Source organism: Tursiops truncatus, chromosome 19, assembly GCF_011762595.2.
Source record: "Tursiops truncatus isolate mTurTru1 chromosome 19, mTurTru1.mat.Y, whole genome shotgun sequence".
Taxonomy (NCBI): Eukaryota; Metazoa; Chordata; class Mammalia; order Artiodactyla; family Delphinidae; genus Tursiops; species Tursiops truncatus.
This window is the reverse complement of record NC_047052.1, coordinates 13,930,588-13,955,011: the sequence shown is the minus strand read 5'-3', so window position 1 is coordinate 13,955,011 and position 24,424 is coordinate 13,930,588. Positions and strand designations below refer to the sequence as shown.

General features: G+C 37.2%; 1 protein-coding gene across 1 annotated transcript in view; it reads left to right on the top strand.

The window, feature by feature from the left end:
• The window catches only part of HYDIN (HYDIN axonemal central pair apparatus protein), a 433,086-nt gene that overhangs the window by 166,823 nt on the left and 241,839 nt on the right, over nucleotides 1-24,424 (top strand). The window contains exons 11-12 of the mRNA XM_073796828.1: nucleotides 1,106-1,205; nucleotides 17,273-17,391. Of these exons, the coding sequence (XP_073652929.1) occupies nucleotides 1,106-1,205; nucleotides 17,273-17,391 (219 nt within the window). The remainder of the gene's footprint in view (nucleotides 1-1,105; nucleotides 1,206-17,272; nucleotides 17,392-24,424) is intronic.

Below are 24,424 nucleotides of genomic sequence, written 5' to 3'. Positions count from 1 at the left end.
AAATAGAACATGCATGTGGGACTGTCTGAAACTGGATCCTAATTATTTATCAAGTTGCCTTTCCTTAGTTTTCTATTCAGTTGGTAGGACCATTTATACATTTTTAGATGTGCTTATCACTGATGTTCTTGGCCTTATTTACAGAAACCATAGGAAAAAACCACATTTTCCCCCTAATTTTTCTGATACTTTCATCTTAGTCTTTCCAAGTGGCATAAGAATGACATCAGTCATAGCAAACAGTTATTTGCTGAGCTCTTACTGTGTACTGAATGTGGGTCAGAAAGCATTTGACCTGCATGATCCCTCGTCAGACCGTAGGAAACTCTTTGGGGCAGGTGCTATAGCATCTCCTTTTACAGCCCTGAAAAGTTACATGGTTAGTACAAAAATATTTTTCAAAAGATACCTCAAGGGGATTCTGATATGTTGCATTACAATTTCAAAACTTGGTTTTCTTATTGTGACTTTTGAGTAGTTTGAGTTAAAACGAGAAATAATATCACACTGGATCAGAACCAGAGTTTGATTTGGCCGTTGTTCTGCCTCGGGCCATTGCTGTTTTCACAGAATAAGAGTATTTCCTTATGCTGTCACTCAAAAGTTAGGAATGGTTTTTCCATCAGGTGAGTTAGATACTTCTTTCCCTGTGGCCTTTCTGGACCTTATATAGATAAGGCGCAGCACTTATCACGTATATTTCAAGATATTTGTGTACATTTTTATCATCTCTCTGAAGTGTGAGCTCCATGCAATCTTAGACCATACCTTTCTTCTTCTCTGAAGCCCAATGCTGGACACACAGTGGCATAAAATGAATGTTAATTAAATCCACAAATTTTAAAAATGCCCTAAACACCCTAGTTTCCTTTAGTAACTAATTATATATTCATAAACTCACTGAAATGATCTTTGAAGCTTGTTTCCAGCTTGTACCACCTTTTAACAAATAGTAGAAATTTCCTATCTGTTGGGTAAAATTGTGCTTTCTTTTATTTGTTGTCAAAATATTTCCTTCAGATTTCCTGGAGTTACAACAACAGCATTTAAAAGCAGTGCCTTCCCTCCATCATATTGTTTTTTAATGATTCTTTCATGTTTTTAGGAAGGTGATGTCTGGCCCAATTCATCAGCTGAAATCACTGTGTACTTTAACCCTCGGGAAGCCAAACTCTACCAGCAGACTGTTTACTGTGACATTTCAGGTAAAGACTTCTTCCGTGTGGTAAACTCAGGTTACCAAGTACCTAGAGCATGAAGTGATAAAGTGTGTGTGTGTGTGTGTGTGTGTGTGTGTGTGTGAGAGAGAGAGAGAGAGAGAGAGAGAGAGAGAGAGAGAGAATGTTCGGGCCATGTGCAGTGTATGATATCAATAGGGGAATGATGGAGTCAAGCTAGGCATGTCACACTTCTTTCTAGTACAGATCAAACTTTGAAGTACATTACAATTGTGGTGTGGTGGGTGGGGATGGGAAACCATGGGTCTGGGTTACCCTTTGATTTTTAGAGCAGTAAGAATATTACTTGACACCAATTCTCACAGTGTTATATCACAATGTTATATTTTGTTCTTTTTATAGTATTTGGCTACTTAATATTTTCCTTTTTAAGTTTTTATCATAATAATGCATGCCAAGTGAGATGGGAAGGCAGCCTGGCAGTAGCCAGAGCCACAAGGAGGGTGTACTAGGAGGGTGACAACCTGATGGCTTCAGGAGGTTGGATACATATAGAGGAGTTAAGCAAAAAAGTAAATATATTGAGGATAACAAGAGCCCGTATTTTTCACTCTCGAAGGGAGGAGATACAGATATGGGAAGGAGGAAGCCTAAGATGAGCCCTTTGGTATTGGAATGGAATTGGAGTTATCACTGTGAACTCAGGGTTGCTGATATGCATGGATATAGAAATAAATATAAATATATGTATATGTGTATGTACATACATATGCTTAATTCCTAGCTATGTTCATTGAGATGTCATGGAAGCTTTGAGACCCTAATAGCAATGAGCACAGCTAGCACCCGAAGGCTGGTTTCTAAATCCCACCCTCCACTCAGAAGGAACCTTGAAGAATTGATTGATTCTAGAACTGAGGCAGAGAAAGAGCAAGATGAGCCTGGAACATCCTTTTGTGCTGGAAAATAAGGAAATGTGTAAAGAAAGACAGATATGTCAAAATGACACAGAAGCCGGCAAAGAGACTCTCCCTGACCAAATTTGGAACAAGTCGAGAATCAAAATAAATAATGACACTAATAGATTATAATCAATTGAATAAACAGGAATCTATGAATCTACTCAATAAAATTTGCCATTTGGCAATCATAGTAATAACCAATTCTGGTGAAAATCACCAATGGCTTAAAAACTAATAGGTGAAAGGGAGGTGTGGAACAGGCTTTAACATAGTCTCAAAATATTCTCCCTCAAAATACTTACTAATCATAAAGAGGAGAAAATTAACTTTACACTAAACAGACCTGGTAGATGTCATTTTAATTACTACCAGCAAATAGAGCAAATCAATATTGTGTATCACCCGCTAGAATGCAAAGAAAACACAGCATGTCTTCAATGATATTAGGACCAAAATACCTAACTTGAGTCTAATAACAAGGAAGCATCAGACTAACCCAAATTGAAGGACAAAACGAGATGACCGGCTTGTAATCTTCAAAAAATATCAAAAAATTTAAGAAGAAAAGGCTGAACAACTGCTCCAGATTGAAGGAGACCTGGGAGACATGATATCTGGGTGCAACATGTGAGCATGGATTGGATCCTTTGCTACAAAGGGGATTATTGGGCAAAGGATGTATAGAAGTTCTTTGCACTACTCTGGAGACTTTTCTGTATTTTAAAAATGTTTCAGAATTTTTAGAAAAGCTGATGCCAGTAAATAAGTAAAACATGCATATAGTAATATGAAGCTAAATAACAGTCTGTTTCTCCAGTACTGCTTCCAAGAAGTGCCTTTACGTGTTTCTTGTGGTGGTAATGTCCCTTGCTGATTCTATGCTTGTACGGCTATTTGTTGATTTATCAATTTTATATACTACGTTTGAGTCCTCATTATGAAAGATGAAGATTTAGTTCACTTCTGTCTCCTCTACCGCTTCCTGGGCTTATTGGTTTATAATTTACATGCAATGAAATTCACCCTTTTTTGGTGTACAGTTCTGTGAACTTTGGCAAACCTAAACAGGGATGTAACCACCACCAAAAGCAAGTGTAGAATATCTCCATCACCCCATAAAATTTCCTCATGCCCCTTTACAGGCAATTCTATCCCCCACCTTAGCCCCTGGCAACCCAATTATTTTTATTATATTTATTTTATTTATTTTATTTTATGAGTTTTATTTATAGCCTTAAATAACTTTTATTTATATACTTAAAACTATATTTTTGGATCCATCAGCTCTACAGTATCTCTGGATGTATAAAGATATTGGAACCCCTAACCTGCCCACTGCAGTTAACCCTATTTCTCCCTCTTCTGTGAGTTACTCTGCTTTGTGTTGTCATGGTTGATAACCACATTCAAGTCTTCTATTTTGTCTACATAAATTTTATACACTGAAGGGTCAAATTGTATTCTGAGATTACATTTTATATTCTGTTGGTTGAGTGTTCTGACCCTTAGACACTCAAAGAATGTCCTTAAGGTCTGTATCTTGTAGATTCTCTTTCTTTACTGTCCACCACTTAACTATACCTTGTTTTAGCTTACTTCATAATTGACTTGACTCTTTTGTACAGCTTTTGGTATTTTTCCCCCCTGTGGTTTCTAATTCCTCATTTCTTTATTCCTATCTAATTTCAGAATTCATGTCCTTCTTCTCCTTGAAGACATTTCCTCAGAGCCCACCAGCTTTTTATTCTAATTTAGATCAGTTACCTCCTGCACAGTTTTTATCCAGGAATTTTTCTTTAATTTCCATGTGTGTTCCATTATATCTTTTGACTCTCACTTTGCTCAAGTAACTTCCTCAGAAAAAGTGTATCTAGGTGGGAAACTTTGACCCTTGCCTGCAGGAAAATGTCTTATTCTGCCTCCATACCAACTTGAGAGTTTAGCTGACTGTAGAATTCTAGGTTCAAAATAATTTCTCCTCAGAACTTCGAAGCCATAGTGCCAACTTTATTGTAAAAATCCATAAGTTTGAAGGCCACCCAATTCTCCTTCCTTTATAGGTGGCCTTGTATTTCTCTCTCATATTTTCTAGGGTTTTTGTTTTTTTCCTTTTTTTGTACTTGGGGTCTGAAATGTCATGAAGCTGTGTCCAAGAGTGAGTTTTCCTAGTTCGTTTTCTTCAGCTTTCTATGGGCCATTTGAGTCTGGTTACTCATGTGTCCCTTCCAGCTCTGGGAAATTTTTTTTTTTTTACATACTTTCCTCCTTTTTCTTTCTTTTTTTTTTTCTTTTCATTTTATTCTTCCGGAAATCTTAACATTCCAAAGTTAGACCTACAGGATTGATTATCTGTTGTCAAACAACAAGATTTTAATCCTCAAACATGAATAATAAATAATATTAAATGCCATTGAAAGCAATTAAATAAGGATGCCCAGAGAAATACTGACATTTATTAGTCAGAAAAATCCAGAGTAGCGGGTATGCATTCATAGGGTTACTTCCAATGTCTTCTGGTCTGTGGTTATCTGTTTGTATATAAGAATAAGAAAATGAGTTTAATTTTCAGGGTAGCTAGTGCTACTTACTTCTGCTGTTTAATGTGTAGGTCTCCCAGGAATATAACCGTGGTGATTTTAAACTTGGGGGGAGAGTAATAAGAGTACACAATCATCAGTATGCCCAAGTGCAAAAATTCCACTATTCTGCAATATCTTGTTTTCAGTCCATACCTATGGACTATTTTCAGTCCATATCTGTGCAGTTACTTTTCTCTTTGTGTAAAGGAGTCAGGCAGTCTACAGGGGGCTGCTTAACCCAAGACTCTGCCACCCTCCACCCACCCCAGGTATGTATCCCTTCCTGATGATATTTCCTGCACCTTCCCTGGATGTAACCATCACCTTGACTTTTATGATAGTCATTTTCTTGTTTTCATATATAATTTTACCACCTATGTATTCATCCCTAAGCAAAATAGTGTAGTTTTACCTGTTTTAAAAATTTATATGTTGAAATCATACTCTATGTCTTAAGCTGTTAGCACTAGGAAGATAAAGCCATTCAATAAATACTCATTAAATGAATGAGCAAATAAATGAAAAAAATTAAGGAATGAGTGAATGAATCCTAGTTTGATCTGCTCTCTCCCTTGCCCATGGATGCTAGATTCTCAAGATGGCCCTAGAATGAATGAAGAATGGACTAGGAGTTTCTGGATTGACAGGTCTGTTTTCACACTTCAGACCAGCATCATCTAGCCCGGACTTCTTTTTTTTTTTTTTTTAAATAAATTTATTTATTTTATTTATATTTATTTTTGGCTATGTTGGGTCTTCGTTGCTGTGTGTGGGCTTTCTGTAGTTGAGGTGAGCGGGGGCTACTCTTCGTTGCTGTGCGCAGGCTTCTCATTGTGGTGGCTTCTCTTGTTGCAGAGCACGGGCTCTAGGTGCACGGGCTTCAGTAGTTGTGGTACATGGGCTCAGTAGTTGTGGCTCGCAGGCTCTAGAGCGCAGGCTCAGTAGTTGTGGTGCATGGGCTTAGTTGCTCCATGGCATGTGGGATTTTCCTGGACCAGGGCTCAAACCTGTGTCCCCTGCACTGGCAGGCAGATTCTTAACCACTGCGCCACCAGGGAAGCCCCTTCCCTGGACTTCTTAATGGATCTGGAGGAAATGTTGGTATATCAGTGTTCAGACATAGGCTGGAAATGGTCCAGTGGCCCCCACATCACAGGTGCTGGGACCTCCCTCCCAACAATGGCTTCCCTGGGATGTTGTGCTTGGCCATATTCCAGGGGGCTGGCTGCTCTCCAGGAGGTTCCCAAACATTACATAACTAATTGCATTTATCTATTGTTTCCTTTGCAATTCTGAATTCTGCCACAGAATTCACATCCTGGGTAAACTGAACGGTGTAATTTTCCATCTCCATGACATTCTTCTTTATTTTGTTAGTGGTTTATTAAAAGATAGGATTGCCAGGGAAGGGTTTTGTTTACATAGTAATTCCATATTGTCTTCCCTGTAAATTCTGTGCAATTCTGTGTCTTTTCAAGGGCTGGTGCTGATTCCTTACTATTATCTTCAAAGGTTGGTAAAACCTCCTGGTTTTAGGCCACTAAGAAATACTTCGTAGGCAAATAGAAAAGCTCCTTCCCTCGTTTTGTTTTGCTTTGCTTTTGTTTTCCTATATGCTTTGAGCATATAAAAGCAAATACATATAGATATGCTTTTCCTCATACCATTTTACATAAATGACAGCATACTTTACACAGTAGTTCTAACACTGCTTTTTAAATATTTCTTAGAGATTATTCCATAACGCTAAATAAAAAGGGGCCATTCTTTTTCATGGTTGTATAGGAATTCTTTGTATTTACATACCACAGTTTGACTTCTCACCTTTTGTCACTGAGAAATAGAACACAGATTCAGAAATGTACATAACGTGTGCTGTGGTAGGCAGAGTAATGGCCTCCCCAAGATGTCCATGTCCCCAGCATCTGTGGATATGTTACTGTGTATATGTTACCTTGCATGGCAAAGGGGAATTAGGGCAGAAAATGGAATTTAGGTTACTAATGAGCTTACCTTAAGATAAGGACAATGTCCTGGGTGCCTCAATAATAATCACAAGGGTCCTTAAATGTTCAAGAGGGAGGCAGAAGGATCAGTCTCAGTGTCGGAATGATGCCCTATGAGAAAGACTCTACCAGCCATTTCTGGCTTTGAAGCTAGAGGGCCAAAGAATTCAAGCAGCCTCTAGGAAAGGAAAAGGCAAGAAAATGGATTTTCTCCTAGACCATCCAGAAAGGAACGCAGCCCTGCCAACACCTTGATTTTAGCCCAGTGAGACCCATTTTGGATTTGGACCTCTAGAACTTTTAAGATAGTAAGTTTGTATGTTAAGCCACTACGTTTGTGGTAATTTGTTCTAGCAGCAATGGGGAACTAATACACACACATGTACAGTATAACAAATAATTATAGGCAGACATTATGTAATTGCCACCAAGATCAATAATAGAATAATTCCAGCCTCAATAAGCCCCCCTGTGTATTCTTTCCCGATCACACTCCCTTCACCCCAACCTCTCCCTGAGATAATCACCATTCTATCCTTCATGATCATTATTTCCTTGCTTTCATTTATAGCTTATACTCCCATGTGTGTATAACTAAACATTACAATTTAGTACTGCCTGCCTTTGGAATGTACATAATTGGAATCAATCTGCATGTCTCATCCACGTTGTTGCTCGTAGCTCTAGTTGCATTTCATTTTCATTGTTGTATAGTGTTCCATTGTGTGAATGTATGTTCAGAGACAGGAAGTAGCAGGGAAGGCCAGTGTCATTGGTTTTGGGGAGGCCGCTCGGGATGCATGAAATTTAACCCACATCTCCAACTACAACCTTTTCTTCTTTTGAAAGCTTTTATATCTAGGCACCATGAGTACAGAGATGCACAGAAAGGCATAGAATTGCCCTCAGAAAGGCATAGAATTGAGTGGGGGGAAACTGACACATAAATCAACAGTTATGTAATGCCATACAGTGAATGAATGATAATAGTTGAAAAGAATACAGGACACACAGCTTAGTCTTGAAATATATGTTAGTCAAGTGAAAAAAAGGAGGGGCTGGGCACAAGAAGCAGGGAAACACTTGTGAAAACACATAGAGAAACACTATGTAAAAATATACCATGAGCATGAAATGACAAATAACTGCAAGTTCCTGGGGTGTGAAACAGAGAGAGACAGAGAAACTTGGGAAGGGACAGGCGGGGGCAGGAAATGAAGCTGGAGGCTGGTGTAGTAGGTGGGAACCAGTTCTTGGAGGGCTGCCCTTGTCTGCCCTCACCCAGAGTGAGTAAGGAATCACTGAAGGGCTCTAAGCAGGGGAGTGATCTGCTCAGACATGAATATGGCAAATACAACATCATTAAAATCTTTTCAGTTAATCTGAAACTGAATTTTTTTCTTCATTTAAAATTTTCATATTTCCTTAGAAGTAGTTAAACCTGTATGTTAGATATTTATAAAGACTTGCTGATAGTTTGATCTAGGTCTCAAAACTGATCTTTCATGTATCTTGACTTAACAATGGAACGTGTAAATACCTGATTTAATCATGAAGATTGCCTTTTAAAAAAAATGAAACTCAAAGGGAAACTACACATATTTGGTTTGGATCACCATATGGGAACTTCAAAGGAAGTAACACTTTCTGATTTCAATTGTGAAATATATTGCTAGATAACCTCGTTAATGGGTGCTTCAGAGTCAAATGCAGAAAAGCAGCATGTTGGAAATGACTCCAGACATACCCGCTTCCTTTAAAGACCCAATTAATATGAACCTTATTGTCCATTTTCATTCTGTGCATCATAAGAGAAACATCTGAGTTTTTAGCACAATTTGAGGCTTTTGAGTTTAATCCTATTAAACTAAAGAATGGAGATTTAGGAAAGGAAAAGCTAAATCACCCCAATCATTAAAAACATTTTTGGATTTTCAGAGTAATAAGTGAGTAATACTCTACATATTTATAAGCTGTCTTTCTCAAAACTCATCAGATTGCAACCTGATAATGATATAAAGTGTCTTAGTCCTATGAATGAGAAATTATTTTCTGGATCAACTACTTTAGATTATATTTATTTTAAATTGCATTTTCAGTTATCAAATATTTCAAACATAAAGAAAAATACAGGGAATAATATACCAATGTCTTTTATACATACCCAAATTTAGGAAAACTTGAACAAATAGAAACGCCCATGTTTTTGGTCAGGAAAATCAACATTATAAATAGGTCAATTCGCCCTGTAAATGCAACGTGATCCCAATGGTAATATCAGTAAGGTTGTTTTGTTTAATTGGGTGGATTCTAAAATTCTTATGGAAGAAATAAATGAAAGTAGGGTTGCCTAGAAAATTCAACAAGAATACTGTGGGAGGACTAGCTCCACCATATATTAAAACATTAAAACCTATAGTAAATACAGTTGTATGTATGGTTTATGAACATGAAGAGAAAGTAGCCATCAAATCAATATTTATTTTTCTTTTCAACCATCATCATCAGCAGCAGCAGCAGCAGCATGTCCTAATCCCCTAAATCCTACCCTCCCCCAAATCCTTATTTCCCATAATATATATTATTTCCCATTTCCTATAATATAATATAAATTTTGATCCCATACCTATACATGGGACTTGGATTTCTCATAGGGGCCTTTTCCCCCTATTCAGATTGCAAGGTAGAGGACAAGCTTCGTCACTGCTCCCTTAGACCAATAGGTAGAATTTTTCTAGTTTCCTTTTTAGAAAGAGGCATCCTTTCCAAGGTCCTAATGTGTCCTATGTGAGCAAAATAAAAACCCTAATTTGCTTAAGTCACTTTGTTCTGTTTATCTTTTGATGCATAACAAACCATCCTAAATTTAGTGGCTTCAAACAACGAGCAATCACTTATTTTGCACAGATCTGTGATTCAGGATTCAGCAAGGACAGCTCTCTTTGCTCCACATGAAGACAGCTGGACACGCTTGAAGGTAGAAGCTGATTTCATTTTTTAGCTCATCCATCTATATATCTGGCATTTGATCCTGGCTGTTGGCAGGGACCTCAGCAGGTTCTGTTTGCTGGAACCTATCAGTGGCCTCTCCATGTGGCTGCTTGCTTCCTCATAGCGTGAACAATGGACTGAATTGTTGAGATGAGAAATGTACTGCAGTCTAATTTTAATTTCTTTAGGTTATCTGTCTTTCTGTCAGATTGATATTAAGAATTACTTTATGCTTTGATGTTCTACAGTTTCACTGAGATGGATTTGCCTTTATCCTACTTGATATGCTTCTTTAATTTAAGAACCTTTAATCAATTCTGGAAAATTCTCAGCAATTATCTCTTCAGTGTTATTTTCATCTCATTATCTCAATTTTTTCCTTCTGTAAATTCTTTTAGATATATGTCTTTCCCATGGAATTGCAGAGTCTTTTAACTTCTCCTAATATATTTTTGATTTCTTCATCTCTGTATGATACATTCTGGGGTTTTTTCCCAAGATCTTTCTTCTAGTTGACTAATTCTTCAGCTATTTCTACTCTGGTATATTTATCTATTCAGTTTTTATTTCATCAACTTGATTTTTCAGTTTTAGAAATTCTGTTTGGTTTTAATACTTTCATTTTTGTCTCCTTCAAATGGTTTCTCTTTCTTCATTTACCTCTTTAAAGATTTTGAGAATGCTATGTTAGAGTTTATTTAAGACTATTCTATTATCTCAAGCTCTTGGGATACTAATTTTCATGTTTTCAGTAACCACTGATTTTCCTCATGTTGATTCTTCACATGGCTTGAAATGTTTGTGTTGTTAGCTCATCTTTAGCATGTGCTATGGAATGAATGTTTGTGGCCCTGCCCCCTTGCCCCAAAATTCATATTTTGAAACATAATACTCAATGTGATGATATTTGGAGGTGGGAACTTTGGAGGTGATTAGGTAGAGGGCAGAGCCTTCATGAATGTGGTTAGTGCCCTTTATAAAAGAGACTCCAGAAAGCTCCATTGCCCATTCTTCCATGTGAGTGAGAAGACAGCATCTGTGAAGCAGGAAGAGAGCTCTCACCAGACATTGGATCTGCCAGCACCTTGATCTTGGATTTCCTGGGCTCCAGAACTGTGAGAAATAAATGTTTGTTGTTTAAGCCACCCAGTCTGTGGTATTTTATTACAGCAACCCAAACAGACTAAGACAGTATGGGTACTGGATCATGGAGGTGTTCCTTCAGAACAATTTTTTATTTCTTCAAGACTTTACAGCTTTTATTTTCACAGCTTCTGATTCTTTCACTATAATATAATATAAATTTGGATCCCATACCTATACATGGGACTTGGATTTCTCATAGGGGCCTTTTCCCCCTATTCAGATTGCAAGGTAGGGGACAAGCTTCATCACTGCTCCCTTAGACCAATAGGTAGAATTTTTCTAGTTTCCTTTTTAGAAAGAGGCATCCTTTCCAAGGTCCTAAATTTATGCAGGGATCAAAGTTCAGTTCCTCATTCCCAGATAGGAACAAAGCCATATGCCCTATTTCTATGAGGGTGTTTAAACTGAAGCCATTAGACCATAAGGCTGTATGTACTTTAAAAATCTCTGAGTTCCCTTTTTATTTCTAGCACCTGGTGTTTTCCTTTCTTTCTTTTGGGCTTGGATAAGTATTAAAACTATATGTTTGTCATACTTTTAATAATTTTTTTTGTATTTGAAGTAGAAGGATGTGCTGAGTCAGCTTACCCTGCCCTGTTGTCAGAAGTTAATATAGTTAACAATGTTCATATCTTTCTTGAGGTAATATCCTTAGAGAATCTGCATAGAGTCACTCTGGCTGCTCATTAAAAATGTAGGTTCTTGGGTTTCACCTATGTTTTTTGAATTAAAATCTGTGAAGATAGTGCTAAAGAATATTTTGACAAGGACTGAAAATTAAGTGTGTAACAAGGTTGCAGGATACAAGATTTATATAGAGAGAAATCAATTATGTTTCTAGACAATGAACAATGGAAATTGAATTTTTAAAAAGCAATATTACTTATAATACAATAGCATTAAGAAATATGAACTACTTAAAGATAAATTTGACAAAAGTTGTGGAAGACCTGTACACTGAAAACTATAAAACATTGCTGAGAGGGCTTCCCTGGTGACACAGTGGTTGAGAGTCTGCCTGCCGATGCAGGGGACACGGGTTCGTGCCCCAGTCCGGGAAGATCCCACATGCCGCGGAGCGGCTGGGCCCGTGAGCCATGGCCGCTGAGCCTGCGCGTCCGGAGCCTGTGCTCCGCAACGGGAGAGGCCACAACAGTGAGAGGCCCGTGTACTGAAAAAAAAAAAGAAAAAAAAAAAAACACATTGCTGAGAGAAATTAAAAACCTAAATAAATGGAGAACTGTACCTTGTTAATAGGTGGGTAAATTAAATATTAAGATGTCATTTCCCCCCAAAATTCATCTTTAGATTCAATGCAATTCCAATAAAAATCCAAACAGCTTTTTCTTGGTAGAAATTGACAAGCTCATTCTAAAATTCATATGGAAATGCAAAGAATTTAGAATAATCCAAACAACTTTGGAATAGAAGAACAAAATGGGAAGACTACTATGACCTGATTTCAAGACAACTTCTAAGCTATGGTAGTCAAGATAATCCAGCATAATATCCCCAACTAAAAATTCTTAACTTAATCACATCTTTTGTCATATAATAGTCACCTTTTTTGCCATATGAAATAATACTTATAGGTTACAGGAATTAGGACGTGGATATCTTTGGGGGCCATTATTCAGCCTACCACAGATCCTATGTGGGTGCCCAGTTGTTTTAGCTCTTTATACTGTGTGGTCCACCTTTCTGTACTGATTTTCAACACCTGCTCTGTCATAAGTCAAATCTGCATATGTGTGCATTTATTCTGAGTTCTGTATTCTGTTTCCTTAGTCATTTTGCACTTTCTGCCCCAAGACCACACTATCATAATTACAATAGATTTACAACAGACTTTAATATATGAAAGGGCAAGTCCTCTCAATTTATTTTTCTTTAGTAATGTCTTGGTTGTTACTGGCCCTTTGATTTTACACTTAAATTTTATAATGAACCATCAGATTCCTCCAAATTTTACCTGCTGGCATTTTGTTTAGTAGAGCATTAAAATTATATAGATCAGTTTGAGGAAAATTGACAATTTTATAATATTGAGTCTCCCATTTCAAGAACATAACCTAGTTCTCCATTTATTTAGATCTTTCCTAATATCTTTCAGTAAAGTTTTACAGTTTGTTCCTTGAAAGTCTTAAGTATATTTTGTTAGATTTATTTCTAGGTACTTTATATTTTTGTTGCTATTGTAAAATTAATATCTTGAAAATTAATTTTTTGACTCTTGCTGTATATAGAAATGCAGTTGACTTTTGTATTTGATTTGGTAACCATCATTCTTTATCTTATTAATTTTAAAAAGTATTTATAGGTTCTTTAGGATTTTTCAGGTAGGTAGTCATAAAATCTGTGAATTATGACCATTTGTTCTTCCTATTTATACATCCTCCCTCCCTTTTTCTTGTCTTACTGCACAGGAATGGAGCTCAAGTATCATATTGAACATCTAATATATATATCTTAGATGGCAAGTTTTTGAAAGCCCATGGTTACATTTTCTGGTATTTAATGCAATATGATCTATTGCATTCACAGATTTTAGGGCTGTGAAAGGGGTTCTATAGTACATCTCCCTGCTTCTCATGTGTGAAACCAGGACACTGTAATCATAGATGAGAAGCTTCCCTATTTTAAAAACATTTTAATATTTTGCTCTTCTAATAAGGAATCTGACCTTAGAGCTTACTAGTTCTTTCAAGCTTGTCCATCTTGCTGCCTTTTGCCAAAATCCCTGCTTCAAAAATCTTGTGGAAACATAGCATTTGTAATGTAACACTAAAATTTAGACTAACTCTTACAAACACAAGCCTGGGTATTACTTTACTCCTATTCTGTCCTGGGTTAGGGAAATGGCTAGCTACAAATAAGAAAGTCTCCTTTGAAGTAATTAATAATTCCCAAAGAAACATTGGCTCACTGCTTTTGTACAACACATCTCCTTTTCTCTTTTTTTTTTTTTTTTTTTTATTAAGGAAGGCAGTCAAGATAACAGATTGGGAAAGCTTTAAGCCTGACAGTTATAAATAGTCTTGCAGTTTATTCCACAATGTATTTGCAGTTCTCTTCCTTTGCCGTTCTGAAAGTTGGATCTCTGTCAGAATACTTTTCTCTTGACCAAGGAGTACAAATCATTGCCTTCAAAACAGGTTTGAAGATTAAAACTCTAAAATAATGGAGTAGGGTGATAAGGTTTGGGCTCTCTGAGAATTTTACTGATGCTCTAGAGTGTTGGCAAACCAACACTGATCTTTAGAGGAACTTCTTTCCCAGGGATCACATGGATTGGGAGAACCCTTTGAATAAATGAGCTGTTTCCAGATATTGCTAAGATTGCTCTTGTTTCTTGTAATCAAAGCAATACTTGCCTAATGACCACTGTGTTGCCAAGCACTAGAGGGGACCCAGAGACAAGTATTCTTGTCTTTAAAAGGACAGTCATGGAGAGGAAGCATTAAAGATACAGACGCTGAATAGCAATAGAAGACAGTGGAACATAAAATGTCACAAGGCATTATTATGATAATAAATTAATATTATTAATAACAACCAATAATATCACTTGGTTGTTCAAAGTGTATTTGCTCTAATACTGAAAATTACATCTAACAGAGCATCAAAATAATTTTGAATGTTCAAAATGTTACACACAGAGCAAATACATAATTTTTCCCTAAATAACTTGAAATTTTAGTGGTGCAAATTTAAGGAAAACCTATTAAATTATCAAATATTTTTGAGTATTGATTTTTGAGGGAGAACATGGAAAGACAGACACCATTAAAACTGTTGATGTTTTTGTGTAAATTAGTACAACCATTCTAGAAGGCAATATGGCCATAGCTGTCAAACTGTCAAATGTGTATCCTTTTGTTCTGGCATTCTACTTCCTATAGTGGTGGTATAGTGGTGGGCTGGGTAATTTAACTCCCTTTCTCTCTCTGTCTCTCTCTCTCTCTCTCTGTCTCTCTCTCTCTCTCTCTCTCTCTCTCACACACACACACACACACACACACACACAGAGCAACTAAAAGAATAAAAGAATGAGACAAAATATATTTTTTAAACTTGTTAGAAAGCAAAAGAGAGCTTCCAGGACAGTGAAGGATTTGGGGGCCAAGATCCAGGAGAAGAAAGAAACCAAAACAATCAGATTTGGGGGGCTTCTTTATCCTTAGTGACACTGACTTTTTGGGAGATACTGCAGAGACTGAAAAATTAAGCAGAGTTAAGGAAGAAAACATAGAAGTTCATGGGATGCCCAAGGAGAAAGGGCCCTAGAAATCCCCCATGCTTGAGGGTGGGACCCAGTAAAGTGGGGACTAGAAATAAGACTAGAAGTAAGTCCTTATAAGAACTAGAGCTCAGCTTTGGATCATTTTTCAAGCATAGATTTGATTAAGACTGTTCTCCACTGGGGTTCCAAGAGTATTTAATCCCTAATGTTCTAAGGTATCTCTTATATATGAGGAATTAACTTCTCTTCTATATGTAGGATAGTACTAGCTACACACCCTTCTTGGGAGAATTGAGAAAATAGTCACTCCAGTGATTTGCTGCAGGGCTTAATTCCGTCACAGAATCTTCAATGGTTAGATTAGGTTATCTGGGATCACTAATATCCCCTAGTCACCAGGCAGAACCTGGAAGAAGATAACATCTTAGTGTTTCAAATTAAATCTACAGTTTTTTATATACACTGATCAGCACTCAATCAGAAATAACCAAGTATATGAGGAGGTAGCACAGTCTGATAGAACACCAAGATAAACAATAGGAGCAAACCCATAGACAGCCAGGTGATAGAATTTCCAGACACAGATTTTTTAAAATGTTCTTACTAAAGATAATATTGAGCAGAGACCTGGAAACTACAAAAAAATCCAATAGGAAGTCTAGCATGGAAAAGTTATGATGACAAATTAAGAACTCAGTAGATGAATTTAATAGCCTGTTAGGTATGCCTAGAGGTAGAACTTGTAAACTGGAAATAAGATAAATCAAAGAAAATAGCCACACTAAAGCATATAGGGACAAAATGCAGGAAAGAACATAAGAGCTGAGTGGAATGTGGTAAAAAGCTCATATATGTGTGTGTGTGTATATATATATATACACTATATATATATATATATATATATATATAAAGAAATGGGAAAATTGAGCATAAGCAATATTTGAAGAGATAATGAGTAAAAAAATTTCCAAATTTGATGAAATACATTCATCCACAGATTCAAAAAGTTCAATAAACCCTAAGAAGGATAAATGCAAACCACACTTGGGAACATTATAGTAAAACTGCTGAAAAACAGAGACAAAAGGAAAATCTTAATGCAGTCAGAGGAAAAGACATATTATCTCAAATGAGCAATAAGACTATAAACTAAGCTCTCAACAGAAATGGTGGAAGACAAGAAACAATAGAATGGTATCTTCAAAGTGCTTAAAGAAAACATAGGAAAATTGATCATAAATGTACTAAAGGATATTAATTACATTGTAATTTGTTGTTATGAAAATTTGGAAGCCACTTAAATATCCAATAAGAAGGACTGGTTAAAAATATTTACTACATCTTTAGGTGATGATACGTAAAAATGTTCCAGATGTATTGTTAAGTGAAAAAAAGCAGGCTAAATATAATTTATAGCAGATGCTCTCATTTACATTAACAATTCTTAAATATGATTGAATGTGGAAGGATTGGCACCAAAATGCTAACAGTAGTTATCTTTGGGTGGTGGAATTATGATAAAATTTCTACTTTCCTTTTAATATTTTTATAATGATCACATATTATCAGATGCAGATACATACCCCATTTTAAAAGGGAGACAAAAGCAGTCAGTACTTTAAAAGCTTGTGCTCTGTATTGACCCTGGGTGCGTTGTGGCTGTGTGGTAAAGGATACTGTTTAGTGGATTCCATTTCCTCTGTATGAAAGAAGCTGCAAAGTGAGGGTCAGGTAAGACTCCTAGACTCAGATCCCTTAATGCCCTGGCTTTTCTTAAATCTAGGGAAGATCAGTGTGAACAAGGTCTCTTGGAGCCCCGTGGCAGCGCTCATCTTATGTCATTCTTCTCTGATTTAGAGAAATTATTTTCCTTTATAAAAAACTTAAGGATACAGTTAAGATTGGGTTAAATTTTTTAAATTGTTTTTTTCTGCTAAAATGTCAGCCTAGATTGCAATATAAGCTTTTCCCTAAAGTTAAGAAACTAACCAGTATTCTTGTTTCTTAAAGATAAGCTAAATCTTCAGCATTGGTTAAATTACACTCCCTCAGTCCATTGTAGGGAGTTGTTGCAATAATCTTGACTGCTTACATTAATAAGAGGTTGTGGGTAATCTGGGGTAATAAAGCATCACTGAGGGTAATAAAGTCTGAATTGTTTTTACAGGCCGAGAGATCCGTCTGCCCCTGCGAATCAAAGGGGAAGGAATGGGACCAAAGATCCACTTCAACTTTGAGTTGCTGGATATTGGAAAAGTTTTTGTTGGATCTGTACATTGTTATGAGGTAAGCACTAGAATTGTGCATTGAGACACAAAAGTACTTGGCTTTTTTTGTTTTATGTGTGTGTTTTTATTGATAGAAAATTTGTGACATCACTTTTTTCCATTACTCATACCTATTCAGAGCCCGAACAATCGAACTCCTCCTCCTCCCTCCCAGCCTTGTTGAGGGAAGCAACTTTTTCCATCCTTTTCAGCCTCTCTAGCTTTATAAAAAGCATCAAAGTCATAAGTTAATTGGTTTTATCATCATCATTTTGTAAATTGCAAAGGGGGACACTATAAATACGTCTCCCCATCTATTTAATGCTTGATCTCTGACAACATAAATCCTACAGATCAGAGGATAGAGAACCTTTTACATTTTCCAGAATGTCCTAATGAGGGTAGCTGTTTTCACACTTCAGAAGTTTCTCTAATTTAAAATTTTAATTAATTTTCTCTGATTTAAAAACCAATCGTCCTGATTTCTGGAAGAGATCTCCCTGCTTTGTCTTTCCAGTTAAATAGAAAATGATTTTTTACATGATGTACCCATGGGTTCGTGAGGATCAAAGTTACTTCAGTGTCACTTCATCACTAAATTCATATCCAGGACACTTGTTTACACTATATCAAACTATAACCATTGAAAGTTTATTGTAGAAAGATTCCTAAATTGTAAGTGTTTATATTTCTATAGAGGTAACAATAAAAGCATTTATTTAATGAGTGACAAATAGGTGTCAAGTTCCATGCCTTATTATGTGTGCATGCCTACGTATGTGTGTGTGATTTCTAACTCTTACAGAACTATGAGTGGTGGGTTTTACTGTACCTGTTTTTACACATGAGAAGTATGAGGCACATAGTGGTTAATTCAGTCAACATCCTCACCCTTCATGTATGTTGAGCACATATGCATTAGTTCACTTGGTCCTCACAAAAACCCTATGAAGAAGGCACAACGACTATCCCCATTTTATAGCTGAGGAAGCTGGGGCTTAGAGGAGTTTTACTAGTTAAGGTAACCCTACATACTGTAACAAATAAATACAATAGTATATCTATTTTGTTCCTAACATAAAGTCTCAGACAAGCTTGGTCATCAGCAGATGGCTCTCCTACCGCAGAGGATCAAGAACTCAGCCTCATTCTATCTCATGGCGCTCCAACCCCTAACATCTGAGTTGCAAGATTGTAGTCTCACATGTATCACACTGGCAGTAGGAGAAAGGCATGGAGGGATGCACATGAGAGGTTTTGTTTTGTTTTTTTTGCGGTACACGGGCCTCTCACTGCTGCGGCCTCTCCCGCTGTGGAGCATAGGCTCCGGACGCGCAGGCTCAGCGGCCATAGCCCACAGGCCCAGCCGCCCCGCGGCATGCGGGATCCCCCCAGACTGGGGCAGGAACCTGCATCCCCCGCATTGGCAGGTGGACTCCCAACCACTGTGCCACCAGGGAAGCCCCACATGAGAGGTTTTTATAGGAGGTAGTAATGGAGGTGGCATGTATCACTTTTGTTCATATCCTGTTAGGGTCTGTAACTGCAAGGCTGGCTGGGAAATGTAGTCTAGCTATAGGCACAGGAAGAAGAGGATATGGGTTCAGTGAATGGCCAACTTGACTCTGCCACATTTGTTAAGTAACTTGGCAAGGTCACACAGCCTGTAAATGTTAGTGAGCCCCAGGGTAGTAGGGCCCTACATTGTGTGGGAAGAGAAAGCCCTTTGCTGGCTTTTCAATCCCTTGGGCTCTCATTATGGGCAAATCTGGTCTACAACCAATTCAGCTCAGCCTAAGCATGGGAGGTAAGTGCCCAATTGATGTTGAGAGCTTCCTGCAGTGTCATTTGTCCTCACATTCATTGGACTTAACTATGGGCCAAATGGGATGATTTGAAAGGTAAATAGAGATGTTAATGTCATGGAATATACATAAGATGAGATGGAATATAGGGAAGAGCATAACTTAAATGAAGTAATCACTCACATGACTAACATAAAGTGAAAAGTGGCACAGCTACTATGTTGCATTGTCCTGTATTGCATTCTGAAAAAAATGGTCACTTAGGGAGGGAAAAAAAGGTATAAGAGTTCTTATTAAACTAAATTGTTCTTATTAAATTGATACTCTTCCTGTACTTTATCCAGTGCAAATTTCCCTCACACCTTATAGACTGTGTCTTATGGATGCCACATTGGAAAAGAACCTTTAGTTCTGGTGCAGAATTGTTATCGAGCCCAAGCTCGCTCTGCTGGCTATGCAACAAGGCAATAAATTGGGAGACAAGGTGCTGAGGCAAGGAATAGTGACTTTATTCAGAAAGCCGATAGACCGAGAAGATGGCAGACTAGTGTCTGCAAAAAACATCTTATTGGGGTCTGGATGCCAGTTTCTTTTATAGGGCAGAAAAGGGGAGGAGGTGAGGAAGTAAAGTAAAAAGGCCATTAGTTTTGCAAAATATCTCTGGTTGGGCTTGGCCAGCATCAGGGAGGGGATCTGTTAATTTCCTCTTTTCTGCAGCCATTCACAGGTGGGAAGGGTCAGATTGTCTCCCTGTGAGCTGAACAAAGGCACTTTAGTTTAACATTCAGGCAGAGGGGCAGGGTGCCCTGAGGCAAGCCATTATGTATGATTATAATAACAAAAGCAATGAAAAGCAAAGGTTAAATAAAAGAAACAGATCCAACATGGAGTCAGATTTTGCTCTTCCCTGTTACAAAATGGATAGGGTTTCTCTGAATGTAATAATAATTTCTTACAAATTTTAACAGAAGTGTCCTTGAGACCATCACTTCCCACCCTCCCATAATTGAACAGTAAAGCAAACCACAGCCAGCTAAGTAAGTGTTAAATGAGGTGCTGCATCAGACTGGACAGTTTTGAGAGCTGTGCAGTGGCAGAGAAGGACATAGTAAGGTGCTTCTTAGGGGAATATTTTGCACTCTCTGCGTATTTAATGCTGATGCCTCATTGCATCTCTCTTTCAATTTATTACATTACCTACTTGAAACAAATTTGAGTAACTAGCTATTGCTGTTAGTCATTGCTGAGCTTAGCAGATACATGAAGACTAACCCCCAAGAGTATGCTATTCCCCAGTGTAATTTGAAGGAAAACAAATGAGAGGTGAAGTTCTACTATAAATTTTCCCCACTCCAAGGAGTTGAACTGCAAGGGTAAGGGCATTACTAGTAATCACAAGGTGTCAGAACTGTATTGTCAAACAATTTGCTGGATTCCGTATACATAAGTAGTTGCTGGTTTGTCGGGAGAAGAATGAAATGCATATTCTCGAAAATAGAGGAACTGGCAACTTATAGAAGATCTGGGTAAAACAAGAAAAAAGGCAATCCATGCACCAGCTCAGAGAGAAGTACATCTGTCCTTCGAGTTACCATTAACACCTTTGAGTTGCCTTCAAGTTATCACTAGTGCATATCAGTTGCTTCTTAAGCACAGGTAAATCTTAAACCCATTCTGCTTAGCACTGGGGACATAAATAGCAATCACTGTCTTTTATGAGCACTCTTTGTCATGCACTATTCTAAAAGTTATGCAATTTAATAAATGTCATTTTCACAGCAATCTGATGTAATGTAATGTAATACTTACATTTTTTTAAACATCTTTATTGCACTATAATTGCTTTACAGTGGTGTGTCATAACAAAGTGAATCAGCTGTACATATATCCCCATATCTCCTCCCTCTTGCGTCTCCCTCCCACTCTCCCTATCCCACCCCTCTAGATGGTCACAAAGCACCGAGCTGATCTCCTTGTGCTATGCGGCTGTTCCCACTAGCTATCTGTTTTACATTTGGTAGTGTATATATGTCCATGCCACTCTCTCACTTCGTCCCAGCTTATGCTTCCCCCTCCCCATGTCCTCAAGTCCATTCTCTACATCTGTGTCTTTATTCCTGTCCTGCCCCTAGGTTCTTCAGAACATTTTTTTTTGATTCCATATATATGTGTTAGCATACAGTATTTGTTTTTCTCTTTCTGTCTTACTTCTGAACATTCTATTTTTAGTTTTTTAAGGAACCTCCATACTGTTCTCCGTAGTGGCCGTATCAATTTACATTCCCACCAACAGTGCAAGAGGGTTCCCTTACTCCACACCCTCTCCAGCCTTTATTGTTTGTAGGTTTCTTGATGATGGCCTTTCTGACTGGTGTGAGGTGATACCTTATTGTAGTTTTGATTTGCATTTCTCTGATGATTAGTGATGTTGAGCGTCCTTTCATGTGTTTGTTGACAATCTGTATATCTTCTTTGGAGAAATGTCTGTTTAGGTCTTCTGCCCATCTTTGGATTGGGTTGTTTGTTTTTTCGATATTGAGCTTCATGAGCTGCTTGTAAATTTTGGAGATTAATACTTTGTCAGTTGCAAATATTATCTCCCATTCTGAGGGTTGTCTTTTCGTCTTGTTTATGGTTTCCTTTGCTGTGCAAAAGCTTTTAACTTTCATTAGGTCCCATTTGTTTATTTTTATTTCCATTTCTCTAAGAGGTGGGTCAAAAAGGATCTTCCTGTGATTTATGTCATAGAGTGTTCTGCTGATGTTTTCCTCTAAGAGTTTTATAGTATCTCGCCTTACATTTAGGTCTTTCATCCATTTTGAACTTATTTTTGTGTATGGTGTTAGGGAGTGTTCTAATTTCATTCTTTTACATGTAGCTGTCCAGTTTTCCAGCACCACTTATTAAAGAGGATGTCTTTTCTCCATCGTATATTCTTGCCTCCTTTATCAAAGATAAGGTGACCATATGTGTGTGGGTTTATCTCTGGGCTATATATCCTGTTCCATTGATCTATATTTCTGTTTTTGTGCCTGTACCATACTGTCTTGATTACTGTAGCTTTGTAGTATAGTCTGAAGTCAGGGAACCTGATTCCTCCAGCTGCATTTTTCTTTCTAAAGATTGCTTTGGCTATTCGGGGTCTTTTGTGTTTCCATACAAATTGTGAAATTTTTTGTTCTAGTTCTGTGAAAAATGCCAGTGGTAGTTTGATAGGGATTGCACTGAATCTGTAGATGGCTTTGGGTAGTAGAGTCATTTTCACAATGTTGATTCTTCCAATCCAAGAACATGGTGTATCTCTCCATCTGTTTGTATCATCTTTAATTTCTTTCATCAGTGTCTTATAGTTTTCTGCATACAGGTGTTTTGTCTCCTTAGGTAGGTTTATTCCTAGGTATTTTATTCTTTTTGTTGCAGTGGTAAATGGGAGTGTTTCCATAGTTTCTCTTTCAGATTTTTCATCATTGGTGTATAGGAATGCAAGAGATTTCTGTGCATTAGTTTTGTATCCTGCTACTTTACCAATTTCATTGATTAGCTCTAGTAGTTTTCTAGTAGTGTCTTTAGGAATCTCTATGTATAGTATCATGTCATCTGCAAACAGTAACAGCTTTACTTCTTCTTTTCCGATTTGGATTGCTTTTATTTCTTTTTCTTCCATGATTGCTGTGGCTAAAACTTCCAAAACTATGTTGAATAATAGTGGTGAGAGTGGGCAACCTTGTCTTATTCCTGATCTTAGTGGAAATGGTTTCAGTTTTTCACCATTGAGAACAGTGTTGCCTGTGGGTTTGTCATATATGGCCTTTATTATGTTGAGGTAAGTTCCCTCTATGCCTACTTTGTGGAGGGTTTTTATCATAAATCGGTGTTGAATTTTGTCAAAACCTTTCTCAGCATCTATTAAGATTATCGATCATACGGTTTTTATCCTTCAGTTTGTTAATATGGTGTATCACATTGATTGATTTGCGTATACTGAAGAATCCTTGCATGCTGGGATAAACCTCACTAGATCATGGTGTATGATCCTTTTAATATGCTGCTTGATTCCTTTTGCTAGTATTTTGTTGAGGATTCTTGCATCTGTGTTCATCAGTGATACTGGCCTGTAGTTTTCTTTCTTTGTGACATCTTTATCTGGTTTTGTTATCAGGGTGATGGTGGCCTCGTAGAAGGAGTTTGGGGTGTTCTTCCCCCTGCTGTATTTTGGAAGAAGTTGAGATGGATAGGTGTTAACTCTTCTATAAATGTTTGCTAGAATTCGCCTGTGAAGCCATCTGGTCCTGGGCTTTTGTTTGTTGGAAGATTTTTAATCACAGTCTCAATTTCAGTGCTTGTGATTGGTCTGTTCATATTTTCTATATCTTCCTGGTTCCGTCTCAGAAGTTTGTGCTTATCTAAGAATTTGTCCATTTCTTCCAGGTGGTTCATTTTATTGGCATATAGTTGCTTGTAGTAATCTCTCATGATCCTTTGTATTTATGCAGTGTCAGTTGTTGCTTCTCCTTTTTCATTTCTAATTCTGATGATTTGAGTCTTCTCCCTTTTTTTCTTGATGAGTCTGGCTAATGGTTTATCAATTTTGTTTATCTTCTCAAAGAACCAGCTTTTTGTTTTATTGATCTTAGCTATTGTTTCCTTCATTTCTTTTTCATTTATTTCTGATCTGATCTTTATGATTTCTTTCCTTCTGCTAACTTTGGAGTTTTTTGTTCTTCTTTCTCTAATTGCTTTAGGTGTAAGGTTAGGTTGTTTATTTGAGATGTTGCTTGTTTCTTGAGGTAGGATTGTAATGCTATAAACTTCCCTCTTAGAACTCCTTTTGCTGCATCCCATAGGTCTTGGGTCGTCGTGTTTTCATGGTCATTTCTACCTAGGTATTTTTGATTTCCTCTTTGATTTCTTCAGTGGTCTCTTGGTTATTTAGTAGTGTATTTTTTAGCCTCCATGTGTTTGTATTTTTTTACAGATTTTTTCCTGTAATTGGTATCTAGTCTCATAGCATTGTGGTCGGAAATAATACTTGATATGATTTCAATTTTCTTAGATTTACCAAGGCTTGATTTGTGACCCAAGATATGATCTATCCTGGAGAATGTTTCATGAGCATTTGAGAAGAAAGTGTATTCTGTTGTTTTGGGATGGAATGTCCTATAAATATCAATTAAGTCCATCTTGTTTAATGTATCATTTAAAGCTTGTGTTTCCTTATTTATTTTCAATTTGGATGATCTGTCCATT